This window comes from Aquila chrysaetos, chromosome 26 (assembly GCF_900496995.4).
Source record: "Aquila chrysaetos chrysaetos chromosome 26, bAquChr1.4, whole genome shotgun sequence".
NCBI lineage: Eukaryota > Metazoa > Chordata > Aves > Accipitriformes > Accipitridae > Aquila > Aquila chrysaetos.
The window spans coordinates 2,052,766-2,070,492 of NC_044029.1; the positions used below are offsets into that span (position 1 = coordinate 2,052,766).

At 40.2% G+C, this 17,727-nt stretch overlaps 1 protein-coding gene across 7 annotated transcripts in view; it reads right to left on the reverse strand.

Moving 5' to 3' along the window:
- Positions 1-818: 818 nt before the first annotated feature.
- Positions 819-17,727, reverse strand: part of NR1H4 (nuclear receptor subfamily 1 group H member 4) — a 41,830-nt gene continuing 24,921 nt past the window's right edge. For 6 of the 7 annotated variants that reach the window (XM_030003167.2, XM_030003169.2, XM_030003170.2 and 3 more), the window contains 6 exons: positions 15,542-15,675; positions 14,918-15,016; positions 13,723-13,822; positions 12,043-12,189; positions 2,714-2,827; positions 819-1,382 (listed from right to left, as the gene is read on the reverse strand). In XM_030003167.2, the coding sequence (XP_029859027.1) occupies positions 1,144-1,382; positions 2,714-2,827; positions 12,043-12,189; positions 13,723-13,822; positions 14,918-15,016; positions 15,542-15,675 (833 nt within the window). In that variant the 3' untranslated portion in view covers positions 819-1,143. Of the gene's footprint in view, positions 1,383-2,713; positions 2,828-10,528; positions 10,770-12,042; positions 12,190-13,722; positions 13,823-14,917; positions 15,017-15,541; positions 15,676-17,727 lie in introns of those variants that run through there. The other variant, XM_030003173.2, reaches the window with a different exon arrangement.

Here is a 17,727-nt window from a genome sequence, read left to right on the forward strand (position 1 = left end):
CTTCCCGCCGCGGTCGCCCGGGTTGTGTGGAGCGGAGCCGCCCGCCCGGCTTCCCTCAGGGACGTCCCCTCGGTGGGACAGCGGCCGCGCTGGAGAGCCGTTCTGCTTCCCTGGGGCAGCGCTGGGGTGCTGGGAGCAGGGTGCTGGGCGCACGGGGAACGGGGTGGGGGGGGAAGCGGCTGCCCCACCGAGGGGGCTCAGGGGCCGAAGAGAGGCCTTTTGGCAGGAGGGCCAAGAGCCACGTCCGCGCCCGACGCCTTCCCCCGGCTGGGCCGCGGTCGGGAGGAGAAGCACCCCGGGCGCAGCGGTGTGCCAGTCCCGTCTGGTTTCACCTCGCTGGGAGCGGACCCCGGGCAGAAGGAAGGCACCCAGCCCGGCCTGCAGCCCCTCGTGGCGTCGGGGAGCCCGCCCCAGCCCCGCCCGGACAGACCCCCTCGCCTGTCTCGGGACGGTGGCGGTGGTCTTCGAGAGCCGCCGAGCACCAGCAAGGTCGCAAAGCGAAATAACCTGGGATGCGCTTCCGCAGAGTGTAGATACTGTATAGTTTTTACTTCGAAATAACAACGCAAACGAAGTTACACGCCTGTGTCACGAGAAGGGGTGGTGTGTGCGTGTGGCTGTTCTCCCTGACGTAATTTTTCGCCTTCTGAAGAAACAACATCGTGCTCTTCTTACGTGAACGCGTTTCACAGTTGAACAGCCAATGACTGTGGCGGCGCAACCGTCTCGGCTGGTTTATTACCGTAAATGTCTGGAATATATTCCTTCACGGAGGCCAAGCAGGAAAACGCTGCAATGAAAAAATACAAATGGAAACCTGCATTTCCCCATTTATTCAAGAAGAACTGTAACTGCAATCAGCTTCGTTGCAGCAGGAATTAACAGGGTTCCTCTGAGGAGCGGGTGGACTCTTTCTGATCAGAGAATATAAATACAGAGAAAGTTATACTCGTGTGTGAAGATCTGATAGCTATACGATATTCTGTGTATAGTGAACAAAATGACTTTTATGAACCCATGGCATGTTCCTATAAAAATGCAGTAAAGAAAATTTAACGTACTGTGGGATATTTTTCTATGAAAATAAATGCTATGTGGTCCTTTAAAAAGGTATTTCTCCTAAAATAAAATAAAAAGTATCCATCACTGCACATCCCAGATCTCACAGAGAAGAGGTGTGAATTTGTGATCATTCACTCTCCATGACATCAGCATCTCTGCGTGATGATGGTTAAATGTCCGTAATTCTGTAAGACGGCCCAGAAGACATGCAAAGTGTTGAGGGTTATCTGGGTGGTGAAGTTTGCAGATTTTTTGTAGAATATCCAGCAGGGGTTCTTGAAGCCTTTCCACGGACTCTCTGTCCTTTATGTATTGTCGATCTGGTTATGGTTTTAAAAGAAAAGAAGTAATTAGCAATATACAAAGTAAATATTTACACTGATAAATGATTATAAAAATATTCAAATATTTACACTGGGCACTGATGTTCACACCTACCAAGAATATTTATTTTCAAATTAAGAGGGAATAAAAATGCTTAACATTGTGTTTTTGGTTTGGGGTTTTCATGTAAGCTTCCCACTTCTAGCTAGGGAAAACTTTCAACTTTTTAAAAAACTGAAGAGTTTTAACTTGGAAATGTTTCTCTGGGTTTGTATCGTCATCTCCCAGTGCAGTTCTGCACCTGAGTACTTCCTGCGATGCACTGCAACAACTGAGCAGCATGGCACGAGTACCTGGAGGGGTAGTACAGCTGGGGAATTTGGCCAGTAGAGAAGAGCGTACATGCAGGTCACCAGGGAGAAATCAAACATCTTCACCCTCAGATGAAATTTCTTTGTTAGAAAATACTTGTCCTTTTATTCTCTTCATATGGAAGTACGTGTTTGGGTGTTTGGAGAAGGAGGAAAAGAGGAGGATGGGTTTTTTTGTCACTGAAATTTTTGGTGTAAAAAAATTTCCTGAGCCACACCGTTTCAAAGAGCAATGGAATTGCTTCACCTTCCCACCTTCCGTGAAACCTGATTTGGAAACCTCAGTGTCTGTCTTTTGTCCTGAAGCATCAGGCTTCTCCCATTCCTATGACAGTCCGTTTGTTTGAGGCGCCATACAATTTCTCCGTATTTTGTTAGGTAGAGCTGGTTAGTTTTGTGTTGTCAAAGAATTAGTTTTTACAGCAAAGCTCAGCTCTCAGGGCTGAGACGCTATTGTGCCGATCCTTCTGAAAGGGCAGTTTCCGACACTTCATAGTCGAGAGGGCAACTTGCTGCTTACTGTCCTTCTGCTCTTGACAGCTGGTGTTTGTTCAAGGCTGAAAACTTTCATTCCCATTCTCTATTCTAAGTTACAGGGTTTCCCAGTTTCCCTCTAAAAAATGTGACATTCCACAACAGTCTGTAGTGATGTGCATGTAACCACATCTGGGATTTTCTGAAGAAGCCTGTCATGCTGAGCAGTGAAGACACACCAGTAATTTTTTTAAGCAGGGTATTTAGGCATTTTTTTTCCTTGTATGCAAAACCAGATAGTGTAGCAGGACATTTGGAGTTTGGATTTGTGTACTTGTTTTCTGGTTTGACAACTGAATATACTGAATAAGCATGTATGCTCACTTACTCTATGTAGAATGTAAGTTTTTACAAGTCTTTGGTCACACTCCTCACACTTTCTTTCCAAAACCACTAATATTGAATTCTGGATTAGAAGTTACCTGGAGACAGGATAACTATGGCTGTGAGCAGCGCGTATTCTTCCTGTGTCATCTTCAGTTCTCCAATGCTTTTATAAAAATTAAACATGGGAGTTATGAATTCATCTGAGATACCTGTGAAAGAAAAAAAGTTACAATATTTTTTAATTATTGAAATAAACTGGTTTATTGCCACAGAGCAGTTATTCAGGATTTGAAGCCTTGACTGTCGTGGTGGGAGAAGTATACTACACAAATCAGGCCTGATCCAAGACAATTAGTTACAAAAGTGCAAGCACATCCTTGTTTTCCAGATCAGAGTAGAAACAGGCAAGTGCTGGCAATTTCTTTTCGCACGGTTTCAAAGTCTTTCTTTCAAGCAATTCCTTTTTCTCTACAGGTTTGTCCGTCTAGCTCTTCAGGACAAGTCTCATAGGTGTTTTTCTCGCTGTCTGCTGATATTCTAGCTGTCTTCTGTTTCCAGGATGCAGTTTGCAAAACAGTCCCCATGTTCCCTATCTTTACATTAGTTATATGGAAACCTCTCAGGATGTGTGGTTTAATTTTAGCCCAACTCTACTCTACAGCCAACTGCCTTGGGCAATTACTTCGGTTGTATCCATAAAGAGACTTAATTGCTCCCTTTGTGTAGCCTGAAACTTTAGCTAGGTCTAGGACTACCTGTAGTCCAAGATCAACTTGCTTGCAACTACTACTACCTTAAAGCACAAACTAGTGTATTATAAAGTACAGAGCCATAAACAATTAAAATCCACCCCAATTTTAGGATGGGATCATGTGATTCTCTCACCATCAGCAAAACCCTTTGGGGTTACCGAACTGGGGCATGCCGATGGGGCTTCCTCTTACTGACTTTGTCATCAGGTCACAATGTTCTTACTTAGCCTTAAATTACAGATGTACTCCATTCTGCTTTTTGGTGTAAAAGAGAAGTAGGTCCTGTGACATCAAATTTTATTTAATTTTTTTTTTTTTACATGGTGGGTGAGTCACTCAGAGCAGCCACTAGACTGTTGACAACGGCTGCTTGCAGCTCTGAAGCGGTGGCATTGACGAGGTGTAGACATTCTAAGTAATGGCTCTGCAGCAAGAGCCTTTTGGACTTCCTTGGCCAAAAGGATGGAAATCTCTGTTCCCACAGAGGAGGGCCATAGGATTTCTTGTCATTTTCCTCTTCATTTTGAGCTGTTCTGGGAGAAGCCTTTATAACCGCATGAAATAATGCGGGTTTGGGTGTTGTATACGAGACGAAGCTGAAGTCCAGGACTGGTGAGGTTTGGAGTGCCTCCAATAGGGGAAATTCAAAATGAAACTCAGCAGGTGGAACTCAAAGAAAGGAAACATGAAGTCACTTGACTTAACTACAAAACAGTCACATTTTGCTGTGACAGTGAGAACTTAGTTCAATCAGTGGAATAGTTTTGTGTCCCAACAGTGAAAGTAAGGTCTTCCAGGGCGTGGTTTATTTTATGGCTGAATGATGTGTTTAAACATGTGACATGAGCAAGCTATGTTCGCTTCAGATTACAAGCCACAAATCTTGTTTTTGTAACAAGTTCAATAAATACTATTGAGAAGAGTCTGTGTCAAGTAAGCAGATATATATGATGTGGGTCAGCCTCTCCTGTGAAAGTTAGTAACACAGCTGGAGCTTTATACAGAGCAAACAATAGTCATAGCATCTAATGTTCTGTGAGGTTTATGTCGTTAGTCATGAGCATTAACTATTTAAAATTTTGAACACTTGTTATTGCTAACTGTTGGGGAACCGCCTGCCTCTCTTGTGCAGTTTTAAGTGCCAAAGTTCCTTACAATATGACATACGTAAGGAACACATACATATGACACACCAAAGCCTTAAAGTTCACGTGAATCTGTAAACAGGGAAAAAAAAGTCTAGCTGAGCCCTAAAGCAGAGCAAACGAATTCCTTTCACGGAAGTGAATAGCTCAGCAATGACATGAGAAAAGTCCAAGACAAGCTGGATATTTTTAGAAGTCTCTGTGCAAGGTATCACGCCGCTGGGCACGATCGTCTTGGCAGCAGACAGGAAATGGGAGGAAGTGGGCTGTGACTAAGATTCCCATCATTTGTTTCTCATATTCATAATTCGATTTTTTTTTTCTCTTTTTTGGGGGGTCAGGTTAGTTTTCAGCTGGATGAATTCATTGTTTTGCTGACCACAAAGCTCCTCGAGTCCTACTGTCAATACAGCATAAGTGGGATGAAAATGATGCTGGTGAACAGGGTGTGAAATAACTAATTCAGGTCCTCACTGGTCCAGGCACTGTATAAGCGTGCAGTAAAACAATCCTTGCCCCAGAAAGCTTATAATCTAACATTAAGAAACTAAAGCATGGGTGGGTGAAAATGAGCATGGATGTGGAAGCAAATGAAATTACGGCAGAGAGCTTCTCTGCATTACTGTAATTCCAAACAGAGAAATCAAACAGAAGAGGTGAATGGGAGTAAAAAGGGATGTTTCAGCAATGCAACTGATTTACTGCTTTCACTAAAGAGAACAGAACTTTGAAATCTTTAAAAATATCTATGTCACAAGACAGTTATGAATGAAACCATGCAAAATGAGCAATTTTGAGAATAGGATAATGGAATTTTTTTCTTGGGTACTAGTTTTGCCCTCACTCCATCTGTGCTGGAGTTTCCCTGTTATTTCATCATCCTGTAGGCACGTTACACAAACCGCTTTTCCATCACAAGAGGGGGCTGTTTTCTAATGTGATTGAAACGCTTCAGTTTGGATTTAATAAGCTCCACCAGAAAGCAAAAAAAAGCAGGAAACAGATGTTTATAGTTCTGCTTTTTTTTTTCTTATCTACCATACAAGATGTTGTCACTTCAATTCAGGTTATCAGAAAAAGAATTAAAGGCAATTTGGTGCTCGTAACTGGAAAGGCTAGAGGAGAAACGAATTATATGACTTTTCAAATGTCATTGTTACAAATCGCACTCCAAAAGTGAAAAAAATCAAATAGATAAAGTTATATTTCTGGCCTCACTGAGAACAGAAAAGTTAGCTCCGTCTAACCCTCCTTATTTGGATCAGACAAGAGCCCTGCACACTACCGTGTCAGACAGGCAGAGCTTCCCGGTCCATGGGGATGGTGCCTCCTCCGTAACTTTTTTTCAAGAAGGTTTCAAAAGCTTTGTTTCATGCAGCATTATGGCAACAAGAACATGCCCCTCCTTCATGTTGCATTGTGCATCATTCTGAATTACACAGATTTCTACCTAACCACCCGCCCAACTCTTACCATCTGCAGAAGATACCACAATTCATTTGATTGATTTCGCGAAGTTAACGCATGACTGGCTGTAAACCCCAGCGTAGGCAATGGGAAACACTAGCTTTACTGAGTGCGGCCTTGCGGCATTAGCCTGGAGCAGATTTAAACCCATGAGCATTATTCATTCAGCACCCCTTACTTCTTGCACAATTTCATTCCTATCTGTAGCTTAAGACACAGCATTGTTTTAGACCTTGCCTTTTTTAGGGTTTTGTTCCTATGATTTCTCTCTGAAGGTAAGATGACTGTTGCTTTCATAAGGTTTGCAGTGTCAGGCCATAAATAATCATCCAGTTAATGTAATCCTGGAATAAATGTTTTTACTGTGATATCGTTTCAGTATTGCTGGCTTTTTGAGACTATTCTCTCTTCTCTTTTGGCTGTTCAGTAAAACTGAATAGATTAATCTATTGCAAGAAGAAAGCTTGAGAGTAAGTACTAATTAACCGTAACTGGCACTGTGTGATTAATATGGATAAAGAGATCTTTTTTTCTTGATAAACACAGAGGTGCCAGTGGATATGAAACCAGGGGTATATTAGTAGCTGTTTTATGAAAATAAAATATATTAATTACTTGCAAAATTACATCTTATCTTTCACAGTGTTTCATTTACTAGAACTGCTTTCCATGCTGCTTATGAGCTCTCTCTTCTAAGCTATTTAAATGCATCAGTGGCCATTTAAACACTGACCAAATTCACCAAAAAGGGGAAAATCTAGCCAGTAGAGAAGATACACCAGATCATGTGCACGTGACATTTCCTCTGTCATCATCTTGTAGGGATTAAATGGCCAACTTAAATGAGAGGTTAGCACGTGCCAGGGAGAACTCACGATCAGGATAGCAAAAACCCATCTTCTCAAAAGCAATCAATAGGATCACTGTGAAGCCATCATTGCAAGCGAGCAAAGAAACCTTAGTTAAAAAAAACCCAAACGACAAAACCCAAACAACAAACAAACCAAACCTGCAAGGAGGATGTGAATGACATTGCCACATAGCATCCTTTGGCAGTGGCCTGAGTGCCTGCAGTCAGGAGAGGAGTGCGGTCTGGCACACAGCAGCAGCATCTGCACTGCCTTCAGCTAGTCTTCATAGGTCGAGTCTAAATAAGTTTTTGGCCTGGAGAAGCACACTTATGCAGACGAAAAGAGATTGGGTCCCCTGACATCTGTTCTTGTTTTCATGGGTATAAATTAACTCTGTAGATACGATTTAAACACTTTTCGCAACTTCATTTGTAATTTAGGAACATGGCACTGGCTAACTCGGTGTGGTAGATTGTGCAGGACCGTATACGAACAGAAAAGCTCTTTCCTATACTCTGCAATTTAAAGTGGTCCTAATTTCTAAACGTTTTGGGCAGTGTGCCATTTTTGAGTTGAGTCACAGGATGGTAAGTGTCTCCTTCCACATGGATGCACATGACCATTGGGAGGGTTAGACATTTTGGACTTGGCAGTGAAGATCATTTAATTTGGTTTCTCTGCACGAACCCCAGCACAATGGGGTTTTGAAGCACCATCGTTACTCAGTACTAATAATCAAATAATAAAAGCCAAAGGCAACGGAAGTGATTAGGTATCTATTATCCTGCTGCCAAATTTTGCCTTTGGTTGCAGGAGTCTCTTGTCCAAATCAGTGGGAACTTTGTATCCCACATTCAAGGACAAAAGGTGGCCTCTTGCCAATGCTTTGAAATTGTGGCTATTTCTTTTTTTTTTCCTTGGATCCCACTGTACTTCAGCACCTGTAATCCATCCAGGAAGACAACAGTACATTTCACAATGTCAGGTGTCCTGCTGCCAAGTGAAAATTTGGGTCCGGATTCTTCCATTTCTGTCCAGATCAGATAGTATCTTATTCCCCAATACTGCAATTTGTAGAACTGCTCTGCAGAATAAAATGATGACATAAAAATCCTTGTCTCTTCATGACTGCAGAAAGCCGGTGTCCTTGGGAAAACAAGCTATAAATGCTCACTGAGAAAACATTCAGTATCTCAGCACTGGTTTTGAAAAATATTGTACTGCTCAATAATGGGGAGAATTTGCTTTCAAAACAACAGAAAGAAACTAAGTATTAAATTACTAGGATGTCAGCCTCTCACAGAATGAGTCAGTCAGTCACAACATGGTGTATGCGTAGTGAAGCATCAAATAGGATGAGTAAGTGGCACAAGCTCTCATTAACATTAAATAAAATATCTGTATTCTCATTAAGTCTCAATATTAGAGTGAGTAGGAGAGGATTTCAGTCTCAGGAGCAGCTAATGAAAGAATTTCCGTAGCACCTTATGGAGAAAGACCATCAGGACACAAAGACAGACAGTCACTGAGATGCACCAGGACTTGAGCAATATGCTCAAGCAAAGAAATAATACACCTCATCAGCATGAGAATAAAAATGAAAGCTGCTAATGCTCAAAGGTCATCAGCACCAGATCTCTGGCTTCTTTATCAGGAAAAAAAATAAATAAAAAAATCCGTTCCATACAATCAGACTGGGGAAGGCATAAATATTAATAGATGAGAGCAGCTTCAAAGTGGACATGGTGGCAGGTGACAGAAGTCTGGACAGCTTGTGACTTTTAGGCAGGATCCCCACCGCCCTCCCTGATTTTATGGATACAGACGTCAAGGGTTGACAATAGGACTTGTGTGACATTCAGACATTTGTCTGCACATAAAAATATGTGGACAGAAGTTCTGACTAACAGCAATAATTTATGGCCGATGGCCTGACAGTGTTTAGGACCTCACTGGGAGCCATGAATAATCCTGATGCTGCTTCTTCATTCATTACCTATAAATTTCATTTCTAAACTCTCACTCAACTATCACTGCATTTCCTCTGCTGCTCTCTATTGTCTTTGCAGGGTGTTTCAGTTAGTCTTTTTTTTCAGTGAGGTGTATGTAAAAAAAAAAAAAAAAAGTCCCTATCTCCAAATTTATGTGTTATTCTCTTGGGTTTTCTTCTTTGACTTGGGTTTAAACTCTTCTGGCTAGTCTTATCTCTTGGACCAGTCTATAATGGCCAGCTGCCGCTTTTAGTAGCTTTTGTCCTTACTGGTTAAGGCTGAAGAGACTGCTTAAGTTTCTACCTTAATATCACATTTGGTACAGGCTATTATTCAACTTAGAGCCCTGGTGTTGAGTCCTATGACATGCAGGTGTGTGAACTGCATATGTAAAATTTTTGAAAGCTGTATGCATAAGCAATGATAACAGAAGAATTTGATTGCCTTTCTTTCATTTTGTTTAAACTCAGGATACCTGAAAACAACCAGGATTGAAACCACAAAAATAAGCTGTTTCAGTATCAGATATTTTTAAACAACTGGAAATTATTCAGTTTGCCTAAATGTGTCATTCTGGAATTTATCCTAAACTAAGACAAAATATGCAGAAAAATTGCACCAATGGGGGCTCTTAAAGTCAAAACAAAAAAACTCTGGTAGCTTGTGTGACTATGAACAGGATTCCTATGAAAATTCAGTGAACACTAAGAAATGCACTTGGGAAGCATAAGAGAGTCAAACCTACCTAGTAAAAATCCTCCCTCTTATAAACCAATTTGTTTGTATTTTGGTGCAAAGGAAGTGATGCCACTAAGTGACAGGCAGTTACCAGTACTGAAAACATAGGCAGAGGGGCATTTAAAAAACACATTTAAGCCTTTTCGTGCAAGGGACATTGTCAGGTTGACAAATATGCTCTAGCATGCAGCAATGTCAGCCCAAAATGAGAGACACTGGAAATTTTGAGTCACTTCTAGGTCTGTGCAGTAGCACTAACAGTTAAATAGCATCGGTAGCAGCAGTTAAGTTAACACTGCTACAAATGCAAAGGTTTAGAAGCCACTTTTGTTGTTTACTGTCACAGCCCCTTTAAGTGCAGCCAAGGAAAATGTTTTTAAGTAGGCTTGAATTTGCACAGAGTAAAGAAATAAAATACATGGAAAAGGGTATTTTGTCCTGTATTCTGGCTATTAATGGAAGGAAAGAATGCAGCCAACAGCAAGTAAACTGGATAATACATTATTCACCTGTAATATAGGGAGGGAGAAATTCTAGCAGCAGTATTTCCTCTTATGTCCCCAGCTTGATCCTAGCTTGAGGGAAGATGTTTTAGAGAGCCTTTTCCAAGAGCAATAAGACATGTATGTGTATATATACACACTAAAAAAGTTACTGTGTTTCATTTCTTGGGAACTATTCAGCCCAGGTTTTGTTCTGATCCAGAACTCATTTTTAATTTACCTTGGGGGTTTTCCCCACACCCAGAAAAGAAGAACTGCAGGAAATCTTCCTTTGGAATAAATAATACCACATTTGAAATCATTACTTGTCTTGAAATTTTCTTCTACACAAAATGCTATTTTTTTAACCTGCTTCATGACAGGTAAATAATATTACTGCAGGATAAAATGTCATATTCCAGCTAGTCATGTTACGATATGAAATGCTATTTTTAAGTCTAGTACAAACTTGCAAAAAATAATATTGCACCTCATCTGGACTCAATCCTTGCAGAGAATTAACAGGCTATTTTAAAATTATGAGTAGGGAAAAAATTATTGGTATGACATAATGGCTTATGTAATGTTCTAGATCAAAGTATTTCCTGCTTCTATTTTTTATTAACAGTTAACACCTCAGACAAGAAGGTTGATACTCACTCCATAGATCAGAGGAGAGAAGCTTTCAGTAGTCGTGTATTCATATGGATTCATTTCTCTAAGACCTATTTTTATCAAAAATGTTGGTTATAATCCAATAGAAAGACCTCTTAATGAAGACATTTGGATCCATGACAACTCATTACACTTTCCAGGAATTATCTCTGGCCTTCTTGGCATACTTCTCTGCCTGCAGAACCTGGACCAGAAGCCATTCATATCACTCTGGAAGTCACCATTTCCAGTCCATCAAACAATAGCCTCGTATAATAAATCAAAATGGAAGAAATACAAAAAACTACAAAATATAAACCCAGAAATGAGTGTGCTAAGCCAAACTAACTATATACTTTCAGCAAGTGAGTTATTCTTAAGTTTCCTAACTCCTTTTCAGGGTTTCAAATATATAAGTACTGGCCTAATTTTGCATACAGCAGTAGTACCTCCACATTACTGATTTTAAGAGTTTCAGAACTGAGTTCAAGCCCATTTCTATGACTAGTATTGAGGTTAAAAGGCCTCCTGTCTCTTCTCCTTCTGACCATTAAAAAGGAAGCCAGAAGCCATAGACAGACTCTCTGATCCAGAATTGTTGTTACCTTTGAATTTCGAATGATAGGGAGCTGAGGGTTGGATAAAGTTTGCTGGTCAATACAGAAGAAGGCAAAACATTCAGTATTGCATCAGTGGACCACAAAGAACATGTAATAATGCAAAACATTACTTTGCTTGCTTTAAGGAACAAACAATATCCAGCCCTCTTTGGCTTTTTGTAATTATTAAGACTTATGTCCAGAACCAGTAGAATTGATCATAGCCACTGAGCCTTTGATGGACCTTAAGCAGAAAACATACTGAGAACATGCTGTGTTTACAGTTCTTCTATGCACCTTGTGCAGTGTGATTCAATTTTACCAAACTGACCCTATGAATAGGTGGTTCCCTTCAGTCATCTCCAGTAATATCCTAAAATCTTTTTTCTTTCCTTCTTGTAGTGATTGCCTTTGAAGGCATAAATATTGATATTTTATGTGAATAATTTGAAATGGTGCTGTTTCTTCTTCATCATTCTTTCGTGCTTATCATTGGAGACTTGCACTGGGTTTATTTGATATTGGGTTATTCATAGTACTTGCAATGTTTTTATAAATAAACCTTTACCTTATGACCTTTAGACTCAAGGCTGAGTTAGATTTGTTCTAGTTAATATAAAGAACAACATTCAGATAAACCTGTTTCAGTGCTAATAAACAATTTTACTAGCTTTCCAAGGGCAAACTACTGACACAGAAGTGCAATGGTGTGGTTTGCTGTTTCCTCGTTAAACAAGATACTTACCACTATTGCGAATTCTTTCTTCTAAAAGGACAGTATGTCCTGTAGGAAGTTTCCTACTGAAGATCTCAGCTGAACGGAGGAACATGGCTTCTACTGCTGAGCCCTTCAGCAAAGCAATCTGGTCTTCGTGATCAAGGGTTTGGAAGCCTGGGGAGACATTAGATGTAAGTGAGGCAGCAACAGAAAAGTCCCCGCTACTTTCATGCCCTGAAGTTCTTGCACGTGAGGTGTTACACATGTGTGTAACCTTGATGTTGATGTCAGTAGGGTTGCCAAGTGCTGCGGAAACTGAAATCCAGATTCCAGAAAACAACACAGATTTGGACCTCGCTGAAGTTTATGAGAATTAGACTTGTGTTTCAGTGTTCATGCTACTTTAAGAGGAACAGGATAAGCAAAATCTAGTGGCGTAGTATAACCAACAGTGAGGGGTTTTCTCTAGCCTGATGCTGCTCCCCAACATCTTCTGCCATGTTTCCACCAGAGCTCTCTGTATGACTCTCCCACTGCCATGCTGCTTTCAGCTCTTTCCATGCTCTGATGGCAAAAATCAGCATTTGAAGCATCGAATTTTAAATATTTCATCCTGCCTTTGGACTAATATACTATTTTATATAGAGGCTTCCAGCTGTGTTTTAAATATGCATTTCTCTTTCTGGAGGGGAAAGGCTCTAAAACCCACTGAAGAAACAAGGAGAAATTTGGTAACTTGTGTGACTACACAGCTGCTCCTCTAAAGAAGAACGGGGAGCTGAAGATCCTGGGAAACTCTCTTCATATTTGCCAATGCAGGTACCCACCTTATACCCACCCCCTGATTCTGTGAGGAAGCATGGAAGAAGATAAAGTAGAGAATGAAACAAAAAGGTGACAAATCCTGCCAGATGTACTCTAAGTCAACACTGAAGATAGTAGATTATTCAGTTACAAAGCTTCTCCCTTCTTCATTTCCTGTGAGCCAGTATCCCAGTTAGCATAAAAAAATATAGTTACAGCTGCAGTGCTAGGCTTTGAAGCAAGCCTGTAACACACAGAGGAAAGGTCAATATGATGGGAGTACCAGGAAAATAATGTTTTCATACAGCTAAGTGTTACAATGCACCTTCCTTAATTACAAGGAACCTGTACCATGCCCAGTGTTCACTCTTGAGGTAACATCAACTTGGGAGTTAAAAAAATACTAATGATAAACTCAGGTTTTCAGTGCTTGTCTGTAACACGCCACTCAAGGGACCATGCGTGCCACCAACTAGGGAAAGTTCTTGTTTAGGACTCACAATTCAGGGGATGCCATGACCTAGAGGCTTTGCTAGAAAGGCAGCAAAGCGAGTGAAACAGAGTCTGGCAAGCGTTAGTGGTAATGTAGAGACAGACTATTTGGGATTGCAGTGATATATGAAAATAAAATCTCCCTAGAGACACAAGCCATTCTCTGAGCATTCTGTTTGTCAACAGGTAAAGAGTGCCGTATCTCAGAGTGGCAGAGTTTGAATTATTCAACCTACTATTCCTCCGAGCACAAAGCTCCTTTTCTTTAAACAGTATCTGAAGAATGCATATGTGTCGGAGGAGGAAGCATTTTTATATAGTCTTCAAACTACACAAAACAATCACCAAATGGCAGCTGAAAGGCATGTAAACTTTGCAATAACAAAATTTGCCCCAACGCAGTGGATATACCTGGTAGTTTTTTAGTGAATTCCACAAGAACCTGCACATGACTGGTAGCCATTTCTGTTAAAATCAGAAAATTTCCTTCAGCACTGAATTCCTCGTGTAACTGTTGAAAATCAAACCAAACAAAATCTGTTAATATTCATTGTCACTTCATATTTAAGTGCATAAAATACAAGAATCATTAGGCTGGATTAGGCAAGAGGTCCATCTAACACTGTAATTTGTCTCCAATGATTGTCAAAACCAGGTATTTTGGAAGGTGAATGTAAAAAGTAAAAGAAGTAGCCATTGTCCTTTCCTCTGAAACATGTGTCTCACTTTCAGTGTCATCTCTAGCAAGCAATGATTTAGGCACTGCCTGAGCTAGAAGTTCTGTGTGTACCATAATATTTAACCAAAAGCCTTGTTATACATGAATTTGTCTATTTTTTTTTGTAATATATTTTTGGTTTTGACCTCCTCAACCTCCCATGGAAATAAGTTGCACGAGTTAGTTATGGGTTATTCAACTCTCACCATGCAAGTGTCTTCCTTTTAGTTTTCAAAGTTGATGCCTTAGGAAATAATTTTCTACAGGGGTTTTGGGTTGGTTTTGGTTTTTTTTTTTAAGATTGAACATGACAGATTTGTAAAAAAAATAAATCTCTCTTAAGCTCTTTTTTCCTCTTCTCCCTGTTTCCCAACATTTTTCCACTCTACCATGAAAACTGGGAGCTCTTAAAGGGAAAATGGAATTTCTAGAAGGTAGAGAGGAAAAGGGAAGAAGAGGGGATGAAACAAAAATCCAAACCTGGAAAATGTTGGGAATTTGAGTTCAAAAAAATGAAATACTTTTAAGCTTCCAGGCTGGTGTCTTTATAGAAAGGAAGCTTGCAAGTTGAACTCAAATCACTGCCTGTACTGACAATGCAAATAACAAAGCTCCAATCAGCAAAGCTTAGATTTGAGCATAAAAGTGTATTTCCAGAGTTGAAAGCTTTTTCTTAACATTTAAGTTTGATAAACAAATATGTGGTCTAACTGTGGACTGAATGGGAGAGATTCTGCCACACTTGCAGCATGTTTTAACTGTAAGCTTTTACCCATAGTTTGCTCTACCACTTACTACACCTACTTAGGCTGAGTACAAGTATTTTCTGCTGTGTAATCCTCAGCTTCAGTACCCGCACCTCAGAAATTACTTCATCAATGTACTTACTAGTTTTTTTGACACCTCCTGTGGTATTTGTTGTTTGCTGTATGAATCCATGATGTAATCAAGAAGGTTCTGCTGTTCTGGGGTAAATTCTACTTTCTCCTATACTGGCAAAAAAAAAAAGCCCATCATGAAACACAATCATAGAAATGATCTAGCATCTCTTGCTTTAGGCAAAACCTATACATCTATTTCTCACACTTGGAGACCAAGCAGACAAGAGGTTTGCTTGTCACTGAGATTTCTATAGAAGTGTACAGAAGAGAGATGTATAATGCTTCCAAACTGCATGAGTTTGTGTGGTTTGTTATTAGAAATAAGGAAATGTTTAGCAAATAACTAGGTGTGCTCAAACTTAATACCACACCTCATCGTATATGATATATACCTGACATATGTATCGCAGAAAAAATACTTTATGGATTTTATAGATGCTTTATTGAGCTTTGACTAAAAATATCAGAGCTACTTCTATACTCAAGGCATTTCCTTGACTTGGTGGGCGTTGGAGTTTTAATTAATACAGACAGCTCCGGAGAGTTTGCAAGTACTCTATATTCACTGTACTAGCCACATTTAGCTCAAACATCACCACTACTGTACAAACTACTACAAGAATTTTCTTACCCTATATATTTTAGTTGTAGACGTCACTTGTTTCATGTCATGGCCTTCGTTATCTTCATTGACTGTTTGATCTGGGGGCTGTTTCACATTTTTCCGTAGCCTTTTCGACTTGCATTGTATTTCTGTTAACAGACCTAGAACACATAATACAACGGATGGCAATTGGATTTATGTATGCCTCAGGCACTGAATAGGTACATAAACATGCCCGTGAATGCCCTTTACACTAACAAACCCACTTACCCGTGCAGATCGTTTCCTGAACGCGTCATTATCTTTGGATGCGAGTCTAATGAGACAAACTAAGTACACACTCAAGAGTAGTCTAGCCCAACGGGAGCCCATCCGCAGAGCAAAGCAGTTGGTTCTGGTGACCCAGCACCCACACAGTGTGTCAGGGGTCCTGCTTTGGACCAGCTCGAATCTGGTCTTACAGACAGAAAACCCGCTAGTGATGGGAGCGCGCTGAACTGTGTCTTTGGTTTCCCTTCATCCAAAAGAAAACCCCTTCATGTGCTCCAAGATGCGAACCAAAGTGCAATAAACGGGAACAATTGGAAGACTGTCATCAAAAGTGTGCTCCCCCTCATCCCATCCAAAACAGGAGTCAAGGTGCAGCTGTTCTTACACAAAGGGCACTGGATGTTTTCAATAATCTTTAAGTGATATTATGGCTGTAGCGCAAAATCTTCTCACAGAAAGCCCACTCAGAAGAGAGGACGTCAGGGCTTTAGCCATTACAGTGTCACTAATAGGGATAGACCAACAGCTGAAAATGTAGGCTCAGAAGTAACTCAGGCTGGCAAACATACCTTTAAAAAGTATTTATTTAAAATGTTACCTGGTTGGTCGTGCTATTTTGTATTTCATTGTATTAGAGGGCTGAATAAAGCCCTGGTTTTACTACAGAGTTTCACTTGCCCTCATGAAAGGATTTTTGCATTTGTGGGGTTTTTTTTGTTCTAGACTACATTTCAGTACCTTGAACCAGGGAGCTTCCTTGTGTGGATGTCATAAAAACTAGCCATCTGCTTGTGCTAACAAAAGAAGGGGACAATAGGTACCCTACACAACCTGTGGAACACAGCCAGAAAGAACAAATGAAAAAGTAAACAGCTAAGTATTCATCTAAAAATAAACCTATCAGCACAGGGTTTTTTTCTTTCTTTCTTTCTTTGTTTTTTTGGTGGTTTTTTTTTTCTTTTTTGAGCTTCTCTCAAGTATCCTTCCCATTCTTCACTGTCAAAAACGCAGAGCAGGAAAAGAGGCTTATTCAGTGAGTATATGATGGTGGAGGAAGATACCATGAAAACAGTGAATTTCGTTGTGAATGTTTTTAATTTCCTGTTTAAGCACTATATAAAATAACCTACCTGAACCGCTGAGAGAAGAGGAAATTTACATGATTAAAATAAGACCTGCAAATAATACCTTGAAAGGGAGGAATAGGAACGATGGAGATAATAATTGGTATCGAGCCATGTAATTTGTGCTGCTGCACAGCATCATAGATTTCTTTTTCTAAATTATTCAGTGCCTCCTTTGGCGGTGTTAATGGGCTTGTGCTGTTTTGTACCAGCTGAGGATCTGGTCTACTACCTTCCTAGGGAAAATTTGGTTTATATTTGCCTTAGGCAGTAAGAGAGATTTTTCTCATGCTTCCTGCTACTGAGTAGTACCTTGATATCCTATTCCGGCTCCATTTAAGTTAGCTGGAAAACTCATGTGAGAGACAGGACTTTACTTTTTACCTCAGAGATAGCTAGGTTTTAATGGGTATTAAATGGTTATTACCTTCCAGGAAGAGTGGCAGAACCTGGGTCTTCCCTAGGTAGATATTTCACCCAAGAAACTTGCAGTTTATATCAAAATGACAGCAAATAACTGAAATTGATGGTTAGTAATTTTGATCTGTCTGTGGTTTGTGTATAAAGGGCAGGAGTAGGACTATTGAGTAGCCATGCCATAAATATTTATAAGACTTTACCTCCTTGTTCAGAGGGGAAAAAAGAATCCACAGAGCTTGCAATTACAATCCTACAAAATGAGTAAGTGAAACAAAGTTCAAGGTACCCTTTTATTTCCTAGTCTTTTTTTTTTTTTTTACCCCCCCCCCCCCCCCCCCCAAATAAATGCTCTATACTACTAGAAGCTTCATGTTTTACTGTCCTGGATTGCCTTGAACT